Source organism: Notothenia coriiceps, unplaced genomic scaffold (assembly GCF_000735185.1).
Source record: "Notothenia coriiceps isolate Sejong01 unplaced genomic scaffold, NC01 NC01_scaffold00025890, whole genome shotgun sequence".
Taxonomy (NCBI): domain Eukaryota; kingdom Metazoa; phylum Chordata; class Actinopteri; order Perciformes; family Nototheniidae; genus Notothenia; species Notothenia coriiceps.
This window is the reverse complement of record NW_011358591.1, coordinates 1-10,885: the sequence shown is the minus strand read 5'-3', so window position 1 is coordinate 10,885 and position 10,885 is coordinate 1. Positions and strand designations below refer to the sequence as shown.

The 10,885-nt window shown below is 38.3% G+C and overlaps 2 protein-coding genes across 3 annotated transcripts; one reads left to right on the top strand and one right to left on the bottom strand.

Annotated features, from left to right (window-relative positions):
• Nucleotides 1-1,030: 1,030 nt before the first annotated feature.
• Nucleotides 1,031-5,721, bottom strand: LOC104956364 (cytochrome c oxidase subunit 7A2, mitochondrial-like). 2 transcript variants are annotated; one of them, XM_010783846.1, is made up of 4 exons: nucleotides 5,612-5,721; nucleotides 4,677-4,763; nucleotides 2,550-2,634; nucleotides 1,031-1,281 (listed from the first exon to the last, which is right to left on the bottom strand). In XM_010783846.1, the coding sequence occupies exons 1-4, from the start codon at nucleotides 5,627-5,629 to the stop codon at nucleotides 1,226-1,228; spliced, it is 246 nt and encodes an 81-aa protein (XP_010782148.1). In that variant the 5' UTR covers nucleotides 5,630-5,721; the 3' UTR covers nucleotides 1,031-1,225. The 2 variants fall into 2 exon arrangements, with proteins under 2 accessions (XP_010782148.1, XP_010782149.1); XM_010783847.1 differs by having other exon boundaries at nucleotides 1,033-1,281; nucleotides 4,677-4,754; nucleotides 5,612-5,718.
• Nucleotides 5,722-6,348: 627 nt separating this feature from the next.
• hnrnpr (heterogeneous nuclear ribonucleoprotein R) lies at nucleotides 6,349-10,525 on the top strand. The gene is made up of 4 exons (XM_010783845.1): nucleotides 6,349-6,493; nucleotides 8,244-8,406; nucleotides 9,831-9,949; nucleotides 10,241-10,525. The coding sequence occupies exons 2-4, from the start codon at nucleotides 8,244-8,246 to the stop codon at nucleotides 10,502-10,504; spliced, it is 546 nt and encodes a 181-aa protein (XP_010782147.1). The 5' UTR covers nucleotides 6,349-6,493; the 3' UTR covers nucleotides 10,505-10,525.
• Nucleotides 10,526-10,885: the final 360 nt, after the last annotated feature.

Sequence of the window (10,885 nt, the reverse complement as noted above, 5' to 3'; positions counted from 1 at the left end):
AAAAGAGTGCTTGTAATCAATGTTATAATGAGTTGTGTTTCTCTCTCTATCTCCAACACACTGACAACACAACGCTTTGTTGGGTTTAACCTCTCTTTGCCCTGGCTCTCACTTTGTAAACAACATACAGTTTGTGTCAGAGCCAAGGGAGGTGTTGCACATTTAGTGGAGCTGTGGTGATATCCTGGGATCAGGTATGAGGCAAGAGAGAGAGTGATACTGTTTGATTTGACTTACGTACTCTTCAGCGTTCTTGGAGAGTGCATCAGAGCGTCATAGAGGAAGCTCTAAGAATGGCACATCGAGAAGAGGCTAGAAAACCTGGCTAGGTGGCTATAGACCTTTCAAATCCCCTGATCAACATCCTGTCAGCTTTTAGGCAGCAGAGCTGCCTGTAAATCCATGGATTGGTCAATTTGGACCAATCAGCGGGGGCTTAACGTAACGGCTCCACGGATTGGCCCATTTGCGGCCAATCCGGCTACTGGCCATTCCTACGACACAGCACCCAGGAAGTAATTGGACAATGACGTTTCTCCAACGAGGCGTTTTGGGGAGGTATTTTCTGTGTTAGAGTTTTACTCGCTACAGGGTGTACTTTGAGGGTTTTGACTCTGCAGACCGTTTACATGCATAAAAACCTTCATCACACACGAGGGGACTGGTAACAACCGGAAAAGCATGACATGGGAACTTTAAGAAGCGACCACTGTACAATATTACAGTCAGTGCCCTTAATATATTTCTCTCTTATTTTCTATATATATATATATATGGTATAGAGACACCTTGTTCAGAAATGAAGTCTGGATTTCTGAGTGTAACCAGGAAACTTATTTTTGTAAACCTACTTAAGTATTGCAAGGAGCTTCGCCCTCTGCAGTGAAACAGGGATTTCAGCCTCTGCAGACCATTTACGTCATGCACTAAAACTTATATAACAGGAGAGGAAAACTCCCAAAACGCATTCCCAACTCTTTCAAATACAGTATTTGAATGAACAAAGCGATCGGGGAAAGAAGAAGCGACATGTTTTGGTCATGAGAGGCGTTGTTTATTGATCCTCAGGACCTCAGAGAGTGCAAGAAATAAATATTGATCCCATGAGCATGAAACACATTCTCCGTCATAACGGGAAACACCGGAACGTACAGATTTATTACACAATATAGAGCGGCCGGCGTATATCTGTTTAAATTTGAAATGAAGTAAACATGGAGTGGAGTCAGGCTTTCTTCGGGCACGCCCACTTCACCAGCTCGTACACAACATACCCACTTCCTGCAATACAAAGGAGATTCAAGTTATATATTTGATTTCCAGGTCAAACAGATGATGGTTATAGAGAAACGGCACACACTCTGCAACTGAAAATATTCATATTATTCTATTAATATTCTTTTTTGAAAGAGGGATTGGTTGCTCCATTTTATAAATATCAAAAAATATTAATACAATTATTAATACAAAGATAAGTTTAAACAAATAATCTGCCATACAAATTAATAATAAAAAATATGCATGTACTTCTATAAACATAATAACTAAAAACAGATAATAGAAAAATCCATAATCAAACGGTTAAAATACCAAAAAGCTTGGCACTAGGACGAAAAACATTTTCACTAACTACGTTGATATTGTAGTGCTGTCCCGTAACAACCGGGTTCATACACTTTTTCAACAACGATTTTCAAGGACTTCTCCAGGACCTTTACCTAACTTTCCATGACCAAAAACATGACTCAGCGTACCACTGAAAATGGTTTATTTTAACAAGGAACAGGAAAATAAGGTCTTTATATGAAACATGTCGTTCCCATCTGAAACAAATCCAATAGCTTACTAGCTTCACGCTAAAGCAACTCAAATCTCTCACCAGCAAAACCCCTCGTCAGTTAAATGCCACTTTAAGTTTCATTACGATACGATACAGTATTTATTATTATAGTATTACTATTTCGGCGATTAGATAAAATATAAATTATATTTGTTGCAACTTTAGTTACATTTCCATGACTTTTCCAGGGCCTGGAATTTGCATTTAGAATTTTCCAGGTTTTTAATGACCGTAGAACCGTGTAATAAGTAAACATCAGTGGTGTGGATCTGATGTCTAAGCAGGCAAAGTGAGAGCTCTGCACAGTTCAGTGAAATGTTATTGAAATGGCAAAATGGAGTAGAAACACACGGCCGTAAAACATCACCTGAATACTTATACACGGCTTCTCTGCAGTGCACATCCAACACACAACGTGCAGTTCTTACGCTACACACAACCACTTTGTTTTCCATTTGGTGCTAAATACAAAATATAGAAGTGTGCATGTTGTTTATTTGTTATTCTCTGAGCAGTGCAAGAATTAAGGTCTAGAAAAAGCTACACCTATGGGTAGAAACTACAGTTTGTGTCATTAGTCTGCCTTAATATCTCCAGTTTTGAGAGTTGTCTACCTCACGAGCTCAGCCTCGAGATAAATAATGAGCGTCTGATTCTGCAGGAACAGAATGTGGGGAACTTTTTAAAGTAGAAGGAGACGTTTCCTCACCCAGGACGGTGAGGCCCATGGTGGCTCTGTAGAGCAGAGTGTCGCCGACACCGCCTTTTAAATGAATCGGCATCCCGTCGTTCTCCTGCAGAGACAAACATCAAATACACACCGTTAGATCTGCCAAAACACTGAGTGAAATACTTCAGATACACACTGTTAGATCTGCCAAAACACTGAGTGAAATACTTCAGATACACACTGTTAGATCTGCTAAAACACTAAGTGATATACTTCAGATACACACTGTTAGATCTGCTAAAACACTAAGTGATATACTTCAGATACACACTGTTAGATCTGCTAAAACACTAAGTGAAATACTTCAGATACACACCGTTAGATCTGCTAAAACACTGAGTGAAATACTTCAGATACACGTTGTTAGATCTGCTAAAACACTAAGTGAAATACTTCAGATACACACTGTTAGATCTGCTAAAACACTAAGTGAAATACTTCAAATACACCCCAAAAATTAAACATAAATAAAGAACGTAAAAGCTGTTTGAGCCATGCTTCTCTTATTTCAGATGTTTTGAAAATCAGTTTTATGGAGAAGGTGAGCATTTAGTCAGAGTACATCAGACACCAAATTGACTGGAACATCCACAAAAGATTCACTTTGAGTCAGATTCATGTTTTTCTTCAAGATTAAACATTTCAGGTGTATATCAGTATGTAGTGTCTCTACTTTAAAGAGTCCTCTCCTGCTGATGTTCAGGTGTATATCAGTATGTAGTGTCTCTACTTTAAACCTGAAACACAGCATTAGAAAAACACAAAAAACATCTAAATTATGTTTTGATCATTCCTAGAAATGTGTTTTTGTACTCCTGTGTGGCGTATGTAATTTATTATAGATGCTACAGCACTCAAACACAGACTGACCTTTTAAAAAGATATGAAATTAAATAAAAAAGGCCACAAAAAGCTGTTCGTGCAGGCTGGGTTCAATCTTTGCAGGTGTAATAACAATATTGAAGCATTAGAGAATAAAAACCAGCCATAAAACTAATTTGTTTAAAGTACAAGACACTTTGAAAGCTGCTTAAAATCATCAATATAATATTCTTTATCACACAATACTGAAGTGAAAATGATTACTAATAATCCTAATAGGCACTACCACACATGCAGATTTAGTGAAACATTCTGTTAGATTTACGTAACTTATCTTTGGAGCTAAAATGATTTCAGGGCTTCAGGAGAAGAACCACCGCTTAAGAGATGAAAAAAAACCTCTAATTTCTCATTCAGAGGAGACGACAGGAAGCGTTAAAACCACTTCCTGTCTGCATGAACACACAACAAGGCTTTCAATGGTCCAATGCATTGATGTAGGGTTGTTTATACTTCCTAGGTTTGATACAGGCTACAAGCAAAAGAACAATAATGCTAATTGAACTTAAACAAAACACTTCGACAGTCACAAAATGTGGTTCTTCATATCAGAAAACTACTGTTAATTAATATCAAAACAGAAATGGCTTACTAGTTTAGACAGCAAGAACCATAACTACTAAACAAAATCAAATGTATTACAGTTAACCTCACACAGATCATCACATAAAAACTGTAAAGCCAGTGAGTCTCCACTTCCATGAGGGGGCAGAGGAAGTCAAAATACAACATTGAAAAGGTTCCAGTAGAAACAGGAAGAACTTTACACATATACCAACACAGTAAAACACGGTCTGGTGAAGTGGTTAAATGTGTCTGGGAGAGGATTAGGGCCACATGTGAACAAACATTTGACATCTGAGCAAAGGTGGTTTGAGATGTGAAAAAAAAAGTCTGAATTCTGCATTAAAGAAGTCTGAATTTGAAAAGTTTAAATTCTGTATTTAAGAAGTCTGAATTCTGCATTAAAGAAGTCTGAATTCTGCATTAAAGAAGTCTGAATTCTGCATTAAAAAAGTCTGAATTCTGCATTAAAAAAGTCTGAATTCTGCATTAAAAAAGTCTGAATTCTGTATTAAAAAAAGTCTGAATTCTGACTTTAATCTCAGAGATTTTCCGAAGAGAAACTCCATTTATTTGTACTTTTGGTTTAATGCCAACAGATGTTTCTCATGCGGCCCTAACCCTCCTCCCTGGATGTGCCTTGATGCAGGGTCTGTGTACCTGGAACATCTTCTGTTTCTGGGGGACCTGGTTCTCCAGCCGGCGCCCGGAGCTGCTGAAGGTCCTCCGAGCAACGCGCTGCAGCGCCTGGAAACACCAGGAGCAGGAAGATTCGTTACAAACAGGAAGAGTCGTTACAGACAGGAAGAGGGGTCACAAACAGGAAGAGTCGTTACAAACAGGAAGAGTCGTTACAGACAGGAAGAGGGGTCACAAACAGGAAGAGTCGTTACAAACAGGAAGAACAGTTACAGCCAGGAAGTGTCATAACAGCCAGGATGAGTCATTACAGCCAGCCAGGAAGTGTCATTACAGCCTGGAAGAGTCGTTACAAACCGCAGGACACAGACTAACACACTGAATAGGCTTTATTAAATAATGTTCACATTCAATCAAATCTCATTCATTCCTGTGAGCATGGTCAAATGGAGACCACAGCACAAGGTGACCCTAACCCTACCCCGTGCAGACTGGATGACCCTACCCCGTGCCGACTGGAGTCCAACCCAGCACATTGACTACAAGGTCTTTGAAGATCTGGCAGCGTTTACTAAACACCAAACTAGTTGTTTTAGTGGCCAAATATACATTAATGTTCAGATCAATTATTTTAAATAAAAGCTGATTGGGTTATTGTATTAATATCCTTCTTTAAGCATCTGTTACATAGTTTATTTGAAGCTGTCTTTTCACACTAAAATGGTCTCATCATCGATAATAATGGGTATAATATATATATATATTATGTAAAGCTCGTAAAGCTACAGCGGAAGCTAAGCTAATGCTCGCTCCTATTCCTAACGTTTCTTTGACCCCTAGATCAGTTTTAGTCTTAATTTAGCCGCGTCACTAACTCTCACACTGGATGTCTGCCTTATCAATTTATATATAATCCCACAAAGAAAACAAAGAATTTAAATAGAGAATAAACTTACAAATATGTGTCTGTTCATCTTTATTTCCGTTTGCAGTTGCCTCTCTTTCTATCAAGGACACGAGCAAATTACTTCCGCTTTTAGATCCGCGTTCTTCTTCTACGTGGAAATTAACGGCAGGCTTTATATATGCTGCGCGCTCTGCTGCCCCCCTCAGTCTTTAAGTGGAACTACACCTTAAATACAGTAGATACAGTGGATGGGTGGTAGACAGACAGACAGACATAAATAAATAATACACAATATAAAATAATCTGGATACATTAGGATGTTCTATAGGAGCTACAAGAGCAAAATATCAAAAATAGTAATCACTACAATACACAATATTTAATTTTATTTCACTGTATATTTAATTTTACATTCTGTGTTTGGATATATTATTCTTGTATCATGTAGACTCCTGCATTTACTTGGTCACTTACAACATCCCCTGCATTATTTTTTGTATAGTTTACTTATGCATTACTTGCACATTGGTCTGCAACATAATATGCACTATTTTCATTGCCATTTCTTCACTGTAGGTAGCTACTGTGCTTATGACAATAATGCCTTTGAATCTAAAAATACTGCAGCAACAGAAAAATAGACTTATGCTACAGGAGAAGAAACATGTATGCATATGATAGTATTTACATTTGTGATTCTGATCTCCCACCTATTGTACATAACCATATGTAAAACGGAGCAGCCCGTGAGAAGCGGCCCAGGAAACCCCGTACGTACAGTGGAACAGCAGAGATCGCGTCGTTACGTCCTCGCCATTTTCTTTCACCGGGAGTAAAGAACCTGAAAAAGCTCCGGGGATTTTATTTACCTTTTATTACCTGGAGCTCCTTCATCACGGCGGATCCGCATCGTGCAGGCTAGATCAGCGTGGTGAGTACAACCCGCAGAGGAACTATTTACATGTGAAACATGCTGTGTTTTGTTGCTAAGTTACCTGCTAGAAAACATGGCAGTTAGCTTAGCATGGCTAGCCGGCATTTTGAAAACCAACAGGCCTGTTTTGACCAACGGTTAAATATGTGTGTGTGAAAATAGGGGTCAACAAATAACAAATGCATTGAATAATGAAGGTTTCAGATGCTTTTTTATCACCCTGATTCTGGTCCGGTAAGCCTGAGGCCTGTTGGTAACTAAGAGGCGTGCTGGATGTAATTCAGTGTAATGTAAAATGATAATTAGTGGATTATTATTATACTATTAGTGGGAAGCTAGGGTTAAATATGGAAGCCCATTTCCGCCATTGTGCAAAAAACGGTATCATGTGAGTTGTTATTATGACTTTCTATCTCTTGAATTCGACATACAGTAAGTCATTATTACAGTAAGTCAAAATAATGAGATTAATAAGTCCTAATATGAGAATGTATGTCGAAAAAAATGACTTGCATGGTATATTTTTTTCTTATATTTCAATTTGTGTCAATGGCGAAAAAAGGGGTTGAACAAATCTGGGGGTTGATCAGAATCTGTTTTATCACCAAGTAGATTTACAAATACAAGGGATTGCTTTGCTGTAAGTGGTGCATACAAAGACAGACATCTAGTAAAACATTTTATGTATAAAAGCTATTTTAAAAAACTATTTTAAGACAATATTTACACCAAATATAATTATGTGAGAAACTGGGTACAGTAAAATATGACAAATACTATATTCTAAGTGGAGGGCTGTGCTGATTTAAACAGGGGTAGTGCGGAGCAGAAATGTGCACAATGTGTCTTATAAATGGGGGGAAAGGGTTCAAAGAACAAACAATGCATTAAATAATTCAGTCAGACAGAGGTGGAAGAAGTACGGTAATCAGATCTTGTACTTTATTGTTATTATTTTGTTTATCTTTCACGGTCAACATTTATTTAACTTTTTAAATTCTGTTTTATTTTTTTGTGTTTTTGTACTCTTTATTTTCACATTATGTGGACTTACATGCTGCTGTGATTAAAAAACATTCTCAATTTGGGATCAATAAAGTATATCTTATCAATTGGTATAAATATGATATAAATAGATGTGTTTATAAAACGAAAAATAGGGGTTAATTAAACAACAAATGCATGTTTGTGACATGCAATGTAGAATGTATATATATATTTTTTATATCTGTTATGGAAGTTGAGCAAACATGATTTGGGACACGGCAGTTTGGCCTACTTGTGCTCAAATAAGAGTAATTATTTAGTATTACTGGGTATAAAACGTTTTAATGGTAGAGGGGGATTAAACATGTCAACCCAAGCTTTACTAATTACCATTATCCCTTTTTAAATAAAAAATATATGATATAATGTCTTGGGGACCTAAATGGCACCGAATGCTAGGAACATGCTTTTACATGTTTTATCCTATTCAAATAAAATTCCACTTATTTTAAGACTCCCATGTTTGAATTGCATAATTATCTTTTTTTTTAATGAGCATTTTTGGAGGGAGATCTAAGCCTTGCTTTGCCAACAACTGATCCTCTGTTATTGCTGTGTATAATAAGAATAACTTGGAACACAGCCGCCACTCCAGTTTTTAAACGATGGCGCCAAACCGGCCCGCCCACTGAATAGTTTCTGTTGTAGCCTCAGTTGTGGTGGTGTTGTTGTTGACTCTGTTATTATGTGTTGTGCACAGATGTCTGGAGACATGGCCACAGATCAGGTGAACGGGAACGGAAGCGTTTCTGAGGAGCCGATGGACACCACCGAGGTGACCCGCTCCGAACACTTCCCAGCTCTTCTGGAGGCTGGTTTACCTCAAAATGTTGCTGAGAAGCTGGATGAACTTTATGTAGCAGGTAAGGTGTGTGTTGTGTGTGTGTGCGGTCTTTTTATTTACCTGCCCACAAAGACCGAAATCACAACACTTTGATTGGCCTGTTACAGAAGCAAATATATATTTTAATGATGAATGTGTCATTGATCACTTTCATGTTGCAGCTGGTAAACACTTTGAGTTCATACACTGCAAAGTAACTAACTATAGCTCAAATGAATGTAGTGTAAAAAGTACAATATGTACCTCCATTTTTACTTAGGTACACATCCTTAAACAATAACGATGACTATATATGTGTTTTTTGGCAAGAGAATTAGTCAAAGTGTTGAGAGGGACAACGGGATGGGTTAAAACTAAGAGAAAATGAAGAATATCACCAGACTTGTCTTTTTAAAATAGTTTGCTTGAACATCAGAAATGAAGCACCATTCTCTCATCAGGGCCTTTGTGGTGTAATTGGCTAATAACTGAATAATAACAGTGTATTAAAAAGCAGTTAGACTAATCATTTTAGCAGCAGTGTGTTTGCAACTCATAGATAATCCCTCTGCTGCCCAGGTTTGAAAGTTCCTTTTCAAGAAACCTCAGATCAATACCAATCAATATAGACTATTCTCTCAGTATAGTCCTGCTGTTTCACAGAGGAGCTGGAGTGAATGGGTGTAGTTATGAAGGGTTTAGGAGGCAGCTGGTGTGACCTGCGCAGAAACAAAAGGGCAGCTGTCCTTCGGCAGCAGGTGAACTGAACTCTCTGAGCAGCAGCTGAAACAGTAGTGGCTTCTTTAAAAGCGTTTACAGCATCTTGTAATCTCGTTGTATCACCTTTTTAGTTGAATGATTTATAAACACTGTCCTTTTGATTGTGCCGCAAGACATCTTTCGCATGTCTTTATGAGAGCTGTTGTGTTGAAACGGGGCACTGAAAGAGGCTGTAAACTATTATCAGATGTAGTAAGGAAACTTCTGAGGGATAGCATTTCCTTTCTCCTATATATACAGCTTTATGATTATCATTTATGGCTGATATCTCTTGGTTAGACCATTCAACTACTGTAACACTAACTGTAATATATACTTTCTCTTTCTCTACTGTTACCTTGCTGCTATCACACTACTTTATACATGCCACATTTAAAATACTGTTACTCTACTTATTGCTATTTTTCCTCTTAACTTTTGCTGTAACAATGTACCCTTCCCCTCTGTGAGACTAATAAAGGTGTTCTGATTCTATTTCATAACGACTGAGGCATGAATGCATGATAATAAGAAGCGATCAAATGATTAAAGCAGGGAAGTGTTACAGCTTCATCCGCCCCAGAATAATCTGATTAATAATCTTTTCTCTTGAGTGGAAGATGAAATGGAAACGGGACGAAGCACACAAACAAAAGCAAACCAGACACTTTCACACCGTATTCACCACATGCTTGTGTTCCTCAGGCCTGGTAGCCCACAGTGATCTGGACGAGCGGGCGATCGAAGCTTTGAAAGAGTTCAACGAGGACGGAGCCCTGCAGGTGCTCGCGCAGTTCAAAGAGAGCGACCTGTCACACGTGCAAGTACGTTCAGTCATTATTATTATTATTATATGTCTTTATTGTACAAGGACCATGCATACAAATACTTTAAAGGGGAGCTATCATGCAAAATGCACTGTGATGTCTTTGATACCTAAAGATGTGTCCCCGGTGTGTCGGGGAACTCACGCAGCGTCAGAAAATAAAACCCCCTCTCTTTTCCTCCCTAGTTACTTGTTCTAATAAATGTTACACACAAAATAAAATCGGGCAAATACCATTTTCTTTCTTCCATACTTTAACAGTATTTAACCCGGTGTGTCTCCCTTCCAGAACAAAAGTGCCTTCCTGTGCGGCGTGATGAAGACGTACCGGCAGCGGGAGAAACAAGGCACTAAAGTTACAGATTCCACTAAAGGACCCGACGAGGCCAAAATCAAGGAGCTGCTGGACCGTACCAACTACACACTGGACGTCACAACGGGGCAGCGCAAGTACGGAGGACCCCCGCCGGAGTCCGTGTATTCAGGAGCCCAACCCAACGCGGGAACAGAGGTACGATTTCAGAGGAAGTCCCACTGTCAGGCGGAGGTTTAAACTGAGCGAGTGGTCACTTTAACTGGGAAAAAGTTAATTAATTTCCATCAATAATAATAATACTTTATTTATATAGCACCTTTCATGCTTGACGCAGTCCAAAGTGCTTTACAGAGTAGATAGATAGATAGATGGATGGGTGGGTGGGTAGGTAGTAGGGATGCCAGTGATTATTCGAATATTCGTTACAGTCTCCATAATCTAATATTATTTTTAAAAATCGATTTTATTTATATATATTTTTATTAGGGCCGGGACTCGATTAAAAAAATTAATCTAATTAATTACAGGCTTTGTAATTAATTAATCGAAATTAATCGCATTTTTAATCGCATATAAATATCTGACCTGAGAACAGTGAGAAGCAATTTTTTTCACATG

Bases quoted from the DNA above. Each gene is read 5' to 3' on its own strand.
- LOC104956364 (XM_010783846.1), bottom strand. The intron at 2,635-4,676 runs GTACACAGACCC...TTGTCTCTGCAG, and splicing joins AGAAACAGAAGATGTTCCAG to GAGAACGACGGGATGCCGAT. The intron at 1,282-2,549 runs GTGAGGAAACGT...TTTGTATTGCAG, and splicing joins CATGGGCCTCACCGTCCTGG to GAAGTGGGTATGTTGTGTAC.
- hnrnpr (XM_010783845.1), top strand. From the start codon at position 8,244: ATGTCTGGAGACATGGCCACAGATCAGGTGAACGGGAACGGAAGCGTT. The intron at 8,407-9,830 runs GTAAGGTGTGTG...TGTGTTCCTCAG, and splicing joins GGATGAACTTTATGTAGCAG to GCCTGGTAGCCCACAGTGAT. The intron at 9,950-10,240 runs GTACGTTCAGTC...TCTCCCTTCCAG, and splicing joins GCGACCTGTCACACGTGCAA to AACAAAAGTGCCTTCCTGTG.